General features: G+C 33.8%; 3 protein-coding genes and 2 long non-coding RNA genes across 8 annotated transcripts; 2 read left to right on the top strand and 3 right to left on the bottom strand.

The window, feature by feature from the left end:
- Positions 1-729: 729 nt before the first annotated feature.
- On the top strand, positions 730-4,046 carry LOC135792592 (uncharacterized). Of its 2 annotated transcripts, XR_010548401.1 has the most exons (17): positions 730-855; positions 969-1,020; positions 1,133-1,184; positions 1,297-1,348; positions 1,461-1,512; positions 1,625-1,676; positions 1,787-1,838; positions 1,951-2,002; positions 2,115-2,166; positions 2,279-2,330; positions 2,421-2,494; positions 2,607-2,658; positions 2,771-2,822; positions 2,935-2,986; positions 3,077-3,150; positions 3,263-3,314; positions 3,426-4,046. It is a non-coding gene; the product is annotated as an uncharacterized lncRNA (long non-coding RNA). The 2 variants fall into 2 exon arrangements; XR_010548400.1 differs by lacking the exon at positions 3,077-3,150 and having other exon boundaries at positions 2,443-2,494.
- A 2,457-nt stretch (positions 4,047-6,503) lies between these two features.
- Positions 6,504-7,123, top strand: LOC135792574 (uncharacterized). The gene is made up of 2 exons (XR_010548388.1): positions 6,504-6,734; positions 6,791-7,123. It is a non-coding gene; the product is annotated as an uncharacterized lncRNA (long non-coding RNA).
- Positions 7,006-9,175, bottom strand: Oscillin (glucosamine-6-phosphate isomerase Oscillin). Of its 3 annotated transcripts, none has more exons than XM_065303234.1 (6): positions 8,993-9,175; positions 8,375-8,521; positions 7,842-8,311; positions 7,611-7,784; positions 7,421-7,523; positions 7,006-7,233 (listed from the first exon to the last, which is right to left on the bottom strand). In XM_065303234.1, the coding sequence occupies exons 2-5, from the start codon at positions 8,496-8,498 to the stop codon at positions 7,452-7,454; spliced, it is 840 nt and encodes a 279-aa protein (XP_065159306.1). In that variant the 5' UTR covers positions 8,499-8,521; positions 8,993-9,175; the 3' UTR covers positions 7,006-7,233; positions 7,421-7,451. The 3 variants fall into 3 exon arrangements, with proteins under 3 accessions (XP_065159306.1, XP_065159304.1, XP_065159305.1); XM_065303232.1 differs by lacking the exon at positions 8,993-9,175 and adding an exon at positions 8,706-8,824; XM_065303233.1 differs by lacking the exons at positions 7,421-7,523; positions 8,993-9,175 and adding an exon at positions 8,706-8,826.
- A 259-nt stretch (positions 9,176-9,434) lies between these two features.
- LOC135792162 (uncharacterized) lies at positions 9,435-16,431 on the bottom strand. Its single transcript, XM_065302777.1, is given in 14 exon segments — positions 9,435-10,422; positions 10,478-10,662; positions 10,718-10,878; positions 10,944-11,331; positions 11,391-11,664; positions 12,056-12,208; positions 14,142-14,170; positions 14,407-14,508; positions 14,568-14,935; positions 14,938-15,028; positions 15,088-15,244; positions 15,303-15,704; positions 15,775-15,981; positions 16,034-16,431. Coding segments are annotated over 14 exon segments (3,198 nt in total). The 5' UTR covers positions 16,315-16,431; the 3' UTR covers positions 9,435-10,022.
- On the bottom strand, positions 13,090-14,397 carry LOC135792572 (ferritin heavy chain-like). The gene is given in 4 exon segments (XM_065303236.1): positions 13,090-13,546; positions 13,602-13,739; positions 13,803-13,956; positions 13,958-14,397. Coding segments are annotated over 4 exon segments (591 nt in total). The 5' UTR covers positions 14,038-14,397; the 3' UTR covers positions 13,090-13,327.
- Positions 16,432-16,471: the final 40 nt, after the last annotated feature.

The following is a 16,471-nucleotide window of genomic DNA, read 5'->3' as shown; positions in this document are numbered from 1 at the left end:
TGGTTTCCGATTCAGAATCTAATCTACTTTCCAAATCCGAAAACAGCATTCAAAATTTCCAATTATTTCTAAAGTTGTATTTCGTGAAATAAAAGATTTCGTCATAAAAAAGGCAAAAGATTTCTCTTTTTATGTCAAACGTCTGTTTCACTAACATTGGTAAATAGTGACTAAACGGTAAGTGCTAGCAAAAAAAGGTACCAAAATAATCGATGTAGAATTAAAAAATCTATCAAAATCCGAAAACAAAATTTAAAAATTCCAACTTTTAATTTCGACCATAAAAAAGAGAAATCTTTTGCCTTTTTTATGACGAAATCTTTTATTTCACCAAATGCCGGTTTTGAAATAATTGAAATTTTTAAATTTTGTTTTCAGATTCTGAATGATAGTGTAATTCTATATTAACTATTTAAGGTAATTATTATCTAACATGGACCGTTTAGGCCCTATTAACAAGTTTATCTCAATAATTGAATTTGCGCCGAAACGAATTAAAATATAATATGGCGGGAGCAGCCTACTCTCACTTTCTGCGTTCCTAATAGCATACACTGATGAGCAATGATCCTCGACAAAATTTCGACAAATTTCGCTCACAAAATGCAATAATTTATATACAAAATACTTTTGAATATTAGGATCGCAGAAAGTTGAGGAGCACAAGCACTACTAACTTAAGTAAGAAAACCGGCAACACTGCCGATCAGCTGATTGTCAAGTATTGGCGGGCAGTCATATTACTGAGCCAGCCAGCTCTATTTTTCAGAATAAAGTCAATATCGCTAAATATTAGCGTTTCTATGGATGTTTACCTGCATTATTACATAATATAGATACTAGCTAGGAACCTAGGTACTCCTGCTTCCTTCTAAACGTTCGTTTAAACAAATTTTGCTGAGTTTAATATCGAGAAGAGATGTTTGTAACCTGAAAAGGTCTAAAAGAACTAATTTTGCTGGTTTTAGGGATTTTGCACCTGAGTCTGACATCGTAGAAGGACCATTCTTGCATCAGATTGTAAGTATTAAATTTCTTTACCATTTTCCTTAATAACTTTTGTGATAATCTCACAAATTGACCCCCAAAATTGCATTTTTATGTTCAAAGGACTAATTTTTGATGATTTTAGGGACTTTGCACCTAAATCTGACATCGTAGAAGGACCATTCTTGCATCAGATTGTAAATATTAAATTTCTTTATCATTTTCCTAAATAACTTTTGTGATAATCTCACAAATTGACCCACAAAATTGCATTTTTATTTTCGAAGGACTAATTTTTGATGGTTTTAGGGATTTTGCACCTGAGTCTGACATCGTAGAAGGACCATTCTTGCATCAGATTGTAAGTATTAAATTTCTTTATCATTTTCCTAAATAACTTTTGTGATAATCTCACAAATTGACCCCCAAAATTGCATTTTTATGTTCGAAGGACTAATTTTTGATGATTTTAGGGACTTTGCACCTAAATCTGACATCGTAGAAGGACCATTCTTGCATCAGATTGTAAGTATTAAATTTATTTATCATTTTCCTAAATAACATTTGTGATAGTCTCACAAATTGACCCCCAAAATTGCATTTTTATGTTCGAAGGACTGATTTTTGATGGTTTTAGGGATTTTGCACCTGAGTCTGACATCGTAGAAGGACCATTCTTGCACCAGATTGTAAATATTAAATTTATTTATCATTTTCCTAAATAACATTTGTGATAGTCTCACAATTTGACCCCCAAAATTGCCTTTTATGTTCGAAGGACTAATTTTTATGGTTTTAGGGATTTTGCACCTGAGTCTGCCATCGTAGAAGGACCATTCTTGCATCAGATTGTAAGTATTAAATTTCTTTATCATTATCCTAAATAACTTTTGTGATAATCTCACAAATTGACCCCCAAAATTGCATTTTTATGTTCGAAGGACTGATTTTTGATGGTTTTAGGGATTTTGCACCTGAGTCTGACATCGTAGAAGGACCATTCTTGCATCAGATTGTAAGTATTAAATTTCTTTATCATTTTCCTAAATAACTTTTGTGATAGTCTCACAATTTGACCCCCAAAATTGCATTTTTATGTTTGAAGGACTAATTTTTGATGATTTTAGGGACTTTGCACCTAAATCTGACATCGTAGAAGGACCATTCTTGCATCAGATTGTAAGTATTAAATTTCTTTATCATTTTCCTAAATAACTTTTGTGATAATCTCACAAATTGACCCCCAAAATTGCATTTTTATGTTCGAAGGACTGATTTTTGATGGTTTTAGGGATTTTGCACCTGAGTCTGCCATCGTAGAAGGACCATTCTTGCATCAGATTGTAAGTATTAAATTTCTTTATCATTATCCTAAATAACTTTTGTGATAACCTCACAAATTGACCCCCAAAATTGCATTTTTATGTTCGAAGGACTGATTTTTGATGGTTTTAGGGATTTTGCACCTGAGTCTGACATCGTAGAAGGACCATTCTTGCATCAGATTGTAAGTATTAAATTTCTTTATCATTTTCCTAAATAACTTTTGTGATAATCTCACAAATTGACCCCCAAAATTGCATTTTTATGTTCAAAGGACTAATTTTTGATGATTTTAGGGACTTTGCACCTAAATCTGACATCGTAGAAGGACCATTCTTGCATCAGATTGTAAATATTAAATTTCTTTATCATTTTCCTAAATAACTTTTGTGATAATCTCACAAATTGACCCTCAAAATTGCATTTTTATTTTCGAAGGACTAATTTTTGATGGTTTTAGGGATTTTGCACCTGAGTCTGACATCGTAGAAGGACCATTCTTGCATCAGATTGTAAGTATTAAATTTCTTTATCATTTTCCTAAATAACTTTTGTGATAACCTCACAAATTGACCCCCAAAATTGCATTTTTATGTTCGAAGGACTAATTTTTGATGATTTTAGGGACTTTGCACCTAAATCTGACATCGTAGAAGGACCATTCTTGCATCAGATTGTAAGTATTAAATTTATTTATCATTTTCCTAAATAACATTTGTGATAGTCTCACAAATTGACCCCCAAAATTGCATTTTTATGTTCGAAGGACTGATTTTTGATGGTTTTAGGGATTTTGCACCTGAGTCTGACATCGTAGAAGGACCATTCTTGCATCAGATTGTAAATATTAAATTTATTTATCATTTTCCTAAATAACATTTGTGATAGTCTCACAATTTGACCCCCAAAATTGCCTTTTTATGTTCGAAGGACTAATTTTTTATGGTTTTAGGGATTTTGCACCTGAGTCTGCCATCGTAGAAGGACCATTCTTGCATCAGATTGTAAGTATTAAATTTCTTTATCATTATCCTAAATAACTTTTGTGATAATCTCACAAATTGACCCCAAAATTGCATTTTTATGTTCGAAGGACTGATTTTTGATGGTTTTAGGGATTTTGCACCTGAGTCTGACATCGTAGAAGGACCATTCTTGCATCAGATTGTAAGTATTAAATTTCTTTATCATTTTCCTAAATAACTTTTGTGATAGTCTCACAATTTGACCCCCAAAATTGCATTTTTATGTTTGAAGGACTAATTTTTGATGGTTTTAGGGATTTTGCACCTGAGTCTGACATCGTAGAAGGACCATTCTTGCATCAGATTGTAAGTATTAAATTTCTTTATCATTTTCCTAAATAACTTTTGTGATAGTCTCACAATTTGACCCCCAAAATTGCATTTTTATGTTCGAAGGACTGATTTTTGATGGTTTTAGGGATTTTGCACCTGAGTCTGACATCGTAGAAGGACCATTCTTGCATCAGATTGTAAGTATTAAATTTCTTTATCATTTTCCTAAATAACTTTTGTGATAATCTCACAAATTGACCCCCAAAATTGCATTTTTATGTTTGAAGGACTAATTTTTGATGGTTTTAGGGATTTTGCACCTGAGTCTGACATCGTAGAAGGACCATTCTTGCATCAGATTGTACGTATTAAATTTCTTTATCATTTTCCTAAATAACTTTTGTGATAATCTCACAAATTGACCCTCAAAATTGCATTTTTATGTTCGAAGGACTAATTTTTGATGGTTTTAGGGATTTTGCACCTGAGTCTGACATCGTAGAAGGACCATTCTTGCATCAGATTGTAAGTATTAAATTTCTTTATCATTTTCCTAAATAACTTTTGTGATAATCTCACAAATTGACCCCCAAAATTGCATTTTTATGTTCGAAGGACTGATTTTTGATGGTTTTAGGGATTTTGCACCTGAGTCTGACATCGTAGAAGGACCATTCTTGCATCAGATTGTAAGTATTAAATTTCTTTATCATTTTCCTAAATAACTTTTGTGATAGTCTCACAATTTGACCCCCAAAATTGCATTTTTATGTTTGAAGGACTAATTTTTGATGGTTTTAGGGATTTTGCACCTGAGTCTGACATCGTAGAAGGACCATTCTTGCATCAGATTGTAAGTATTAAATTTCTTTATCATTTTCCTAAATAACTTTTGTGATAGTCTCACAATTTGACCCCCAAAATTGCATTTTTATGTTCGAAGGACTGATTTTTGATGGTTTTAGGGATTTTGCACCTGAGTCTGACATCGTAGAAGGACCATTCTTGCCTCAGATTGTAAGTATTAAATTTCTTTATCATTTTCCTAAATAACTTTTGTGATAATCTCACAAATTGACCCCCAAAATTGCATTTTTATGTTCGAAGGATTAATTTTTGATGGTTTTAGGGATTTTGCACCTAAATCTGACATCGTAGAAGCACCATTCTTGCATCATATTGTTAATATTTAATTTCTTTTTCATTATCTGCTTGTGTGTTTTCTTTAATAAATAATATTTTTAAGTATTTCTGATTTTAATTAATTCTGTTATTTCAACCTGATCACATATTAAACGATCCTTAAACCATTTATTTTGAAAAGTGCATGCTAGCGCCATCTGTTTATTGGAAACTAAAACTACTGAAAGTTTTGAGCTTCGACCCGTCGCCACTAGAGGCAGCACATTACTAGTTGCCGCCAAAACTTTATCAGCCTCCTCAACTTTCTGCTCTCCGAATATTCAATCTTTATTTTGTCGACTCTGGGAGGCAAAATGACACAAAATTTGGACTCGAAACAGTCGAAACTCAGGTTTTGGTATTCGGATCGCAGAAAGTGTAAGGAGGCTGACATAGTTTTGGCGGTAACTAATGGCGGGTAAAATTAATGTTTAAAATTCATTTATCAGCAAGTGCAGCTTCTATATAATTGGAATTTTTGAATTCTGTTTTCGAATTTTGTAAGCTAAAATTCTATATCGACTATTTATGTAATTATTTTCTTAACATTGACTGTTTAGGCTGTATTTGCAATTTTAATTAAAAAATTGTATTTTACATGCCAATAGGGCCTTAATCTATAAGTGTGTTACTAGTTTCCGATTCTGAATTTAATCTACTTTCAGAATCCGAAAGCAGAATTTAATAATTTCAATTATTACAGAACCTGAATTTGCTGAAAAAAGATTTCGTCATAAAAAAGGCAAAACATTTTTCTTTTTTATGTCGAATGTTGTTTTCATTAAAATTGCAAATAGGGCCTAAACGGTAAACATAAACCAAAAAAGTTACTAAAATAATCGATGTAGAATTAAATTATCAATCATAATCCGAAAACAGAATTTAAAAATTCCAACTTTTAATTTTCAACATAAAAAAGAGAAATCTTTTGCCTTTTTTATAACAAAAACTTTTCTTTAAAAATGTTTTGTGCCCATTTCTTCATTTTGAGAAAAATATGCCATCTTGTCTAGAATTCTTCAAGGATCAAGAATATGTAGTTATTTTTATTCTAGCCCTTTTGGTTGTCGAGATAATTACTAATTTATGAAGATTAAATGGTAATTATCTCGACAACTAAAGGGGCTAGAATAAAAATAATTACATATTCTTGATCCTTGAAGAATTCTGGACAAGATGGCATCATTATTGAAAAACCACAAAAATGGCACAAAAAATTTTTAAAGAAAAGATTTTGTTATAAAAAAGGCAAAATATTTCTCTTTTTTATGTGGAAAATTAAAAGTTGGAATTTTTAAATTCTGTTTTCGGATTATGATTGATAATTTAATTCTACATCGATTATTTTAGTAAAGTTTTTTGCTAGCATGAACCGTTTAGGCCCTATTTGCAATTATAATAAAATACGTGTATCCCGTCGGAATGGCCTAATTTATGAAGATTAAATGGTAATTATCTCGACAACTAAAAGGGCTAGAGTAAAAAGAAGTACATATTCTTGATCCTTGAAGAATTCTGGACCAAATGGCATCCTTATTGAAAAACAACAAAAAATGGCACAAAAAATTTTGTCGAGAAATTCCAGTGAAATTATACACAAAATTCTTTTGAATATTAGGATTGCAGAAAGTTGAGGAGCAGAAGCACTACTAGCTTAAGTAAGAAAACCGGCAACACTGCCGATCAGCTGATTGTCAAACATTGGCGGGCGATCATATTACTGAGCCAGCTCTATTTTACAGAATAAAATGAATATCGCTTAATATTTGCGTTTCTATGCATGTTTACCTTCAATATATTATAATATAGATGCTAGCTCGGAACCTCGGAACTTCTGCTTCCTTTTAAAGGTTCCTTTCAACAGATTTAGTCGACTTTAATATTAAGAATAGATGTTTGTAACCTGAAAACGAATAAAATTGAGGATGCAAAATTAAAATCACAGTAATTTCAAACAAATTGTTTATTAAAAACACAATCCATGTCATTCATGATTGTAGGAAGTTTGTACAAGGAATAAAAAATCAGTACAGGTTTTCAAAAGGCCACACTATAATGGAAGCCACCTGGGAAGTGTGTGCAAATGCTGAAAAGACGAAAAGCAGAACACAAACATCGTGCACATTGAATGGATCTCCTCGTTGAGGTCCAGTTTCTCCAGTACAACTAGTTTGGTGTAATAAATCAAAATTATATTAAAATGGCTTACCACAACTTAATGTATACGAATATTTATATAAAAGTTTAAAAATACATTGGTGTGATTAAAAAACTTTATAAACTAATTGTAAAAATCCTTAATTTGACATTAAAAAGTACGTTTGTATATGGAAGAGATGTAAATACTCTTATTTATGAATATGTAGAACTGTAGAGCACTAAAATTGACAACTAATAGTACGTTTTAATCTTCAATAAGCCGGTTATGCACGGTATTTAAGCTCTGAAACATAATAATACGCTCATTAATTAGCATCAAACAATTAAAATCGAATAAAATGTGTGCATGTTCGATAAATGCGTTAAGAAAACTAAAACTGCGTGATTTCTATCGAAAGTAAAAAGCGTTATTAAAATAAAGATGTATGTGCGTGCTTGATTGAGTAATAATCAATGAACGGTTATTTTACCAGCGTAATCTAACATGTGCCTGATAAGATATTAATGTAGGACACGACTTTGCTTAAAGTGTGTGTCCTCCTCGATTAGTTTGTGATGGATTGTGCTCAACGCCTAAATATACAGAAAATAGAATAAAGTTTGTACAATTTGTTAAACATAAACAACAAACCAGGTCAACGAAATAAATTTCTACGTTACCTTGAAATACTTGACAGTCTTGACTCGTAACTCCAAGGTGGCATCTTCATCACAAATCATTAACGTTTGTGGATGCTGCTGGAAGGCTGACACAGTCCACATATGGTTCACTCCTTCCTCTATGGCTTTGTATAACGCAAATGATTTATGTGCGCCCGTGATCAGAATCATTACCTGAATACGATAAAAATTATAAAACAAAACAAAACTGTGCAATGTGTATAATTGTACCTCATTGGCATCCATCACAGTACCAACTCCAACAGTCAAAGCACTCTTAGGAACCTTATTCATATCATTATCGAAAAACCTAGCGTTCGCTTCTAAAGTGTCCTGTGCCAATGTTTTCACGCGAGTTCTGGATACCAAAGAAGATCCAGGTTCATTGAAAGCAATATGACCATCAGGACCAATACCACCAATAAATAGTTCAATTCCACCAGCCTTTTTAATTTTCACCTCATAATTATTGCATTCTTTCACCAAATCCTCTGCATTTCCATCCAAAAGGTTGGCATTCTCAGGATCAATGTCAATGTGTTTGAAGAAAGTATCCCACATGTAGTAATGGTAACTTTCGTGATGGTCGCGAGGTAAACCGACGTATTCGTCCATGTTGAACGTTTTCACATACTTGAAGGAGACCTTGCCCTCTTTATGGAACTTAATTAAGTTTTGATACATTCCAAATGGAGTGCTACCTAAAAATGAATTAGATAACTCATAGTAATCATTTTTTAAATTCTTCTGTGCATATACAATACCTGTAGGTAAACCCAGGACAAAATATTTATCTGGTCCAGCCTTGAAGTCATTTATTCTCTTCATTACATACCGTGCAGCCCATTCGGACACATCGGCCGATTTATCTAAGATTATTAGACGCATGTTTGTTCTGTATGTTATAACACCTAAAATAAAATGCAGGAAATCATTAACAACACTTGTACACGCTGCAGCGGCGAGTAATAGACTACTATCGAGAAATAAAGAATTATATATTTAACTCAATCATCATGTGACTCGTGATAAGGTTATTGGCCTGCCCCAAAAGGCAAACAAACAAAAAGCCGACTGAAATAAAATGATAACTACCATATAATCTACGATACTCGCACATAAATGAATTATACTTGTTTCAACTTGAGATAACAAGTTTATGCCTGCACTTCAAAACAAACATTACGTATTGAATTGCATACTACATTGAAAGGCAATTAGTGCAGTAAAAACAATTTATAAGATATTATTGATGAACTTGAAATACTTGAAATGACAAAATATTTGATGAATTGATTATATTTTTATATTTAATTTATACATGTTGTATTTGTTTGGTTAAGTTTACCGAGAAATAGATAAAATTAAACGAGAAAACTTACTTTATAACGATAATTGTATATCACAGATAGTAGAGTAGTGGGCAATGTGATTTTTAGACTATTTGGATTAATAATTATAATAATTCTTGAGCACGTATTCACCAGCCAATGTTGATGGACAGAAGCGTCCGTTAAACAAGTGCGCACTGTCCAACGGTTAAGATACACTGAATCGGACGGATTGAATACAAAAGCATTCCAAAATGAAAAACATAAAAAGCGATTCCCAAGGTTGATGAGGCGTTGTTGAAAACCTATAGCTGGGGATTTATTCGAAGTTTAGACTGCAATACCTTCATCTGAAGGTTGAAACTGTTATTTTAACAATTAATACAATAACAATAACGGAAAATATATAAGAACTGTTATTGTAAACAAATATTAAACTCGTAAGATATATAAAATATTAAATTCAAGTCAGACGATTCACTCCTGTGCAACGTACTTAGAATATATTTATTTTCCCTTCACAACGTTTCAAACATCCACGTAAATGAAAATATCACAAAGTTGAACCAAACATTCACTCGTCAACATGTCGCCATAATAAATTTCGACACGTTGACACAATTTTCTCCATGCATGTTTACGATAAATTTCGTTGATTAATCCACAATACGCAATCTACTTGTAAGTATTCACCATAAATATTAATCGTATTAATTCAGTGTGGCCAGTGTGCTTGTGAGTACCATAACATATTTTTATCAGTTGTTTTCTGTATCGAAACAAACACCCGCCTCTAAATATAATTGAATTTACATCACTACACCTAAATTCAACTTAAAATATAAAAGTATTCGAAATTATAATAAAGCTCAAAAGCAATGTATGTAGAATTACATAAAAATAATTGAACTAGAAATTGAACTACAAATAGAAAACAAGTACTTCACAAATGTGTTAGAAAATTAAACAAATTGTTCGCCGTGCTGTCATCTCAGTGACTCGTTCAGTTTATATAAAGCTCGAGTATAGTATACAGTGTTGTTAGTTGCCTCATGGTTAGTTGTTTTAATTGTAAGCATACTTAAGCGGGAGCACTCGTGGTGGTCGCCGTCGTCGTCGGCGCGGGCAGTGCCTTCTCGATGATGTCATTGTAATAAATGCAAAACACGGTCGTGTTGTGCGAAATGATACGTAGATACTGCCCGACGATTGCAGTCAGTTCCTTCTGCAGTTGTGTCAAACCGGTAGGCACTTGTTGCGGCGCCGCTGTGCAGGAAATTATAATTTCGCCGATAAACTCCAGCACCCGTTTTCGCACCATTCCCTTGATCTTATGATCGTCTGTGCCCACATCCAGAACTAGATTTGTGATTATCTTCTCCTTTTCTTCGGTGATCGGCGTCAGTGAGTGTTTTTGTTGGTATTCCTTAATATCTTTGATTACTTGAATACTGATGTTCGCTAATAGATCACTCACATCACTAAAAACAAGATGGCGGATTATAATAATTTTGTACGTGTTAAAATATAGCATACCTTGGTGATTTGTAAGACTGCATAATAATTAAAAGATGTTCCTTGACCTGAGCCTTAAAAGCAGCGTTAGAGTCTAAATCAGATCCGACATTTACGAAAACAATCAGTATGATTGTCCCCACAAGAATAATCTTCTCCGTTTCAGTCTGCAATGTTCTCATTCGCGTCTCGTCCAACATAAAAGTCTGAAAGAAAACAATATAAAAATAGATGGTAATGAATTCAAATATAAATATTTACTTCGGGATAAGGTTCGTTTTGATCCCATTCCAACAACTCCAACATTGCTTTCTGCAGTGTCTCCCTGATGTGATTTCGAACGAACGTCACGCGATCCTGATTCTCATTTGTTTTTACTGTGAGATTCCTGAGGATCCATTTACGTGTGAATTCCAAACCATCTTAAACAACCATTTTATTTATATTTATGTTTATTTAAAAATTTTCTTAAGATTTAAAGTTTTACCTGTTTGAATGGCTAAGTAATCAGCAAATTTCTTCCTCTCCAATTGAATGCTCTGTGCGATTATTTCAGGTTTGGTGAATTGAATCATGGTGTTGGCCATATCCAACGCCATGACATCCAGCATCTCCAAAATACCTCTGAACGTGTCCACAACGTCGGTCATTTCAGTTAACTCTTTAATTCTGTCATCTCGAGCAGGAGCACACATATTGCCCATGACAGAAATAACATACTGAGAATAATGCTTGAAATCAAAAACACCCTGCTCAACTTGTTGCTTGATCAATTCACTGTCAAGAATTTCCGAAATTTGTTGACGGAGTTTCGTGTGTTGAGGCAATAACAGATCAAAGAGACCCGTTTTTACATCTTCCAACAGAACCAAAGCCTATATTTTCAGAATTAATATTTATATTAATTTTATAATTACTTTTCAAGAAAACTTACATGAGTATAATTTGGGGGATCCTTCGAGAAGTCCTTTCTGAGCATTTCCCAGAAAGCCCGATGCATGTTATCTTTGACTGCGCGGTGTAGAGTGTTCTCTGGGGGCTCGTAGCGCTCCAATCTAAACTCGTTATCGACAACGATTTCATGGACTAACGCCATGTCTTTCATGCCATTGGCAGCTTGCATGATTTCTTCGAGTGAAACGAACTTTGGTGGCGAGGCGGCTGTCAACGCGGATGTTACCATGAATGTTTGGGATGTGGTTCTTTGTCTGTAAGATACAACATAATTGGCAACAATATTAATTAATCAATAATAGAAAGAACTACACATATTTTAGTAATATATGTATTTTGTGTTTAAATTTCTCCGAAGTGCGCAGATTTTATTAATAACTACACTTATAACTTCAGCAATAATCCAGTCAAAAGGGTATATCTTGCCAATTTCATAAAGAACTAAACAACACAATACGCTGAAAATGTTGAGCACAGTGCTGACAAGCACAACTGCAAATAGACCTTTTAAAGCAAAAGAAAATTATCAAACACACAAAAAAAAGAAATAAAAACAAAAATAAACCCACGAAAATAAAATATTACTCGACGTAAACTTTAAAAACTTGATTCCATAATTCAAACAATTCTGCTATATACTTTTACCTTTTACCAGAACCAATCCCGGAAGTACCATCCTCACTAGCAGCTGAACATTCACTTTGTGTGCGAACGCGCGAACCTGACGATCCATCCATGTTGATAGGATCCGACGATCTGCTAGGTGCGTTCTCACCCATAGCGTCTAAGGCGGAAAACCTGCGGCCAAAATTAAAGTTTCAGGAACTTAGATGAACACCAATATCAGTCAAGAGTTGTTAGCATGTTAGCCTGTTAGAGTGCTGCATGAAACAGGTCATGATGCTATTCTGAGATGAATTATGCAACAACATTTCCAAACCAGTGTGCAGTTCATACAATATGTTAAAGATATATTAGAAGTAAAAACGTATTTGCACAAACAGTGCATACAAAATATTATTGACATTAATGATAAGAACCAGGTAGAATGTCTTACAACACAAAGTGAAATGAATTTCACCATATCATAAGCTGTTCAATGTTGTGGTGTCATTAATACTAAATTTAGAAAGCGCAGTTTGTTATTCAACTGAATTCAAGAGCAAATTGGCATCATTAACCTACATTTAATTTACTTTAAGTTTATAGTGACATTTTAATAATATTCTTATTGATTTACCTGTAATATTCTCGATGGTTCTTAGATGGATGGACCGTGGATTAACACTGAGAATTTCTGCGAGTCACCTTACCAACAAAAACAACAACGGTTGGAGGAGGCGAAATAAACTGCGCGAAAGCGAATGAAGACAGAAAACAGCTGATTCTGAATCATGCTGCGAGGCAACTCGTGCTAGTCGTGTTTGATTCCTTTGTCAGTTCCACCTCCAGTTTTCTGTTGCTTTTGTTTTCGGTTTGGAGAAATGCAAGTGGGAGCGAATAAGAATTCCCGGAAACAGGCATGCCATTGACGCGATAAGAACAGATTTCAAGTTTCCATAGAAGGCAGCGCGCCATAAATGCAATTTTTAAAAATCAACCTCAAGGTTTTGTGGTTGTTTGCAATCGTTGGTGTTGATTGAGCGGAAGAAACACAATTGGGAATCAAATAATGGAAATCGACGAGAAAACACGTTAATTGTAATCTTGAAAATGCATAGTTAAGGAGTACATTTGTTTTTATATGTTTATATGTTTATATATGTGTTTATATGTCATATATCAACATTATATTAATTCTACACTATGGTTTAATGAAAAGATTCGATTCAAACCAATATCATAAGGTAGGCAACCCAAATTTCTTGATATTATTTGTTTTTATTAAGTTAATACAATTAAATTAATTTTAAATAATTATTCATCATCGTCATCGTCATCCTCATCGTCTTCATCGTCATCATCATCATCGTCATCGTCATCATCTTCAGCATATAATAATTCAACATCAGCTAAAAATTCTCCGAGATTTTGATGCAAAGCATTCATCTTTGTTAATGACGATATCATATCAGCTAATTCGAACTGATTGTGATATTGTGTCTTCAACCAAGCTGCCGTTAACCAATCATCCAACTAAAAACGTACTTTATTAAATAGTTTTCATAATAAATTATTACGTTACACATACCGCATAATCTTCAAAATTGTCTGCATGCTCACAAACATCAATTACATTTCGTATATGCCCAGTTAAATCACCTTCAATAACAATTCCATCGTCCAGAGCGTCTGTGACCGACGTCCATTCAGTTTTATCCGGAATATACTTAAATAATTGAATATTCAACACTTTAAATATCGGCCATTTTGTTTTCATAGTGGTACTTACTTCTAATTGAAAGAGATCGTTAATTCCAGTGGTCAATTCACCCCTGTTGACTAAATATTCAGCCAAGCTAATACCATGCTCACGTTCTTCATCAGCATAATCGTAGAAGAAATCCGAGAATCCCAACCTATTTATACTATCCCTTGAAAAATGCACCCATTGCTAAGAATTTATTCGAAGCGGTCATCTCGTAACCGATTTGTTCTCGCATTGCGTTGACGCACTGCTCCGACATGTGGATCCAATCGGTAGGTACATCCGGAATAGTATAGTCACCTTAAAGCAACAATATAAATGATTATCAGAACATAGGTACATAGAAAATAAAACATTACTTACAGACTAAATCGCCGGAAACGGCAGCCATACTGCAGGCAACACACACAGAAATTAACAAATTCATGATTACCAAGCACATCAAACTTGGCGTTTCTTTTATAAATCAAGTTTTATTTACATTCGCGATGTTTGAGATGTTTTATCTGTGTTTATCACACGCTTATTATTGTTGATACACATTAATTGGTTTATTTTTAATTGGTACGCACAAAAACAATAAATAATATACTTAACCTAACATAACCTAAAATATTTATTTTTCCACATCCTTTAATTGAATCTTCAATGGATCCGCAATACCGTAGGCCATTTCCTGTTTGAATGTCATATCTGGATGAGTCCAGTCCATATAAAAGTTTCTTACAATCTACAAAATTTACCATTTAAACACTCATTAAATACTTAAAATATTTTAACAGATTTTACCTTCGATAGCATTATTTCTATCTCCATTTGTGCCATGCGCTTTCCAATACAACTCCTAACACCGAATCCAAAAGGCAAATTAGCAAACGCATTCACTTGGTTCGCAGTACCATCAGCACCTCTCATCCACCGGTCTGGTCTGAACTCCAACGGGTTAGTAAAGTGTTCATCTGTACCAGTTGATAAGTAAATATGCGGCATCATTATTAATACTTCCGGTGGTATTTGATATCCACCAATGACCATATTTTCTTGTGTTACTCTAACTGTTGAATGGGCTATCGGAGCAAGTCTTAGAGTTTCTTTGATTGTGGCTTTCAAATATTTAGCATCTTCAAGTATATCTTTGGTAAGTGGAGTGTTTTTGATGGTAGGAGACGACACAATTCCTCGCGGAGTTTGGTTTGCGCGTCTTTGTTCTTGGCAAGGTAGTAGAGGGCAGCACCAGTCGCTTTGCCAGTCTTAAAAGATACATGAGTTAATTTAAGTGTATGTTGCGTTGCGAGATTAATCATCTTACTGTTTCTATTCCGGCTGCTAACATGTCCAGTGTCATCACCATTGCAATCTTCTTATCTTTTGCCACCAGTTTTTCGAACACAGACTTCTCATGCTCAGGTTTTTCTGGGCTAGATTTCATTCTTTGATCCACATCATTAATCAGTTCCATAGCTAGACTACAAAAATCGGCAAATTAAAATTTATTACTTTTAATATTTATGTATCTTTATTTACTCTGTGAAAAAGTCCTGATACTTAATGTAATTTTTCCATGTCTGCGTTTTGAATTTTTTATAAATATATCCAAGTGGATTCAAGTCCAGATCCGTGGTGAGTTTCATCAATTGTTGTGTGTACTCAATTGCATTCCGAGACTTTTCCGTTGGTTTCCTACCAAGACATCCCAAACGAGTATCTAAAGCAATGTAAACAATTGATTCAAACGCCCATTTGTTGAGTTCTTGTACAAAGTCAGCAGGCATCTCGCCTTGTGGATTGCTTTCTTTATATAATCGCACGTGCGACAAGAATTCATCAGCGATTTGGTTCAATTCCGGGATATATTGGGTTGTTACTCGGGGTTGCATCATGATTGGGTTTACTGCGGTTCGAAATGAACCCCAATCTTTATTTTGCCTAAGATACAATATTAGAATTAACATAAACTGTTTTAAAAGCTTCGTAATTAAATTTATATAGTGCTTACCCATTAAGTAATCCATAAGTGTCACCAAAACGATCCTTTCGCAATTCATGACGGTAGATTTTGCTGGAGGGCATAACAATTCGCATCGGCCATTGTCCTTCATTCCTCAGCATCCATTCGATGTCACGAACGTTGAAGAGAAAGAGTATGTTACCGAAATTGATGATGTTTGACAAATTTACGATGTCACCGTAATTTTTACGCATGCTACAAAGTTACCAATATAATAATGATAAAAAATGTATAAATAAATACTCACTAAACGCTTAATTTGACAAAATCCCGGAGAAAAACAAACCAATATGAATTCCCAATAATAGGTAAAGGTTTGGGTCCTGGTATCGAGTTAAATGGTTTAGCTGTAGACCAATTTTCTGGTTTTGATTCCGTCGCAGCTTGATGGTCTACAGGACATGCAGACGTAGAAAATGTTGATTTTATAGAACTTGCACATTTTACATTTTGACACAGCCGATTATAGAAACATCCACTAATTTTATTGTTAGTAAACAAGCGTATAACTGAAGTAGAAGAATTCATGATGTGTTAGGCTCGCTGCCGGTGCGTTACTAACGATTTTTACACCAAGCAGATCATAACAAACATTGGCATGTGTATAAAGTAGCAGTATATGTTCAGCTGGTATTCGTGTATTGCTGGCAAGGTCAAAACATTCAACGTTCGAAATCTAATCGTT

This window comes from Atheta coriaria, unplaced genomic scaffold, assembly GCF_025399875.1.
Source record: "Atheta coriaria isolate IRGN ID8LTWV9N9 unplaced genomic scaffold, Caltech_Dcor_3.1 hic_scaffold_5_pilon, whole genome shotgun sequence".
NCBI classification, from domain to species: Eukaryota; Metazoa; Arthropoda; class Insecta; order Coleoptera; family Staphylinidae; genus Dalotia; species Dalotia coriaria.
Note: the sequence above shows the minus strand (reverse complement) of the source record. Positions and strands in the feature narration are given on the sequence as shown.

Coding starts and splice junctions, on each gene's coding strand:
- Oscillin (XM_065303232.1), bottom strand. CDS start 8,730: ATGTGCGAGTATCGTAGATTATATG. Junction 8,522..8,705: donor CGAGTATCGTAGATTATATG/GTAGTTATCATT, acceptor ATTTTATTTTAG/GTGTTATAACATACAGAACA. Junction 8,312..8,374: donor TGTCCTGGGTTTACCTACAG/GTATTGTATATG, acceptor ATTCATTTTTAG/GTAGCACTCCATTTGGAATG.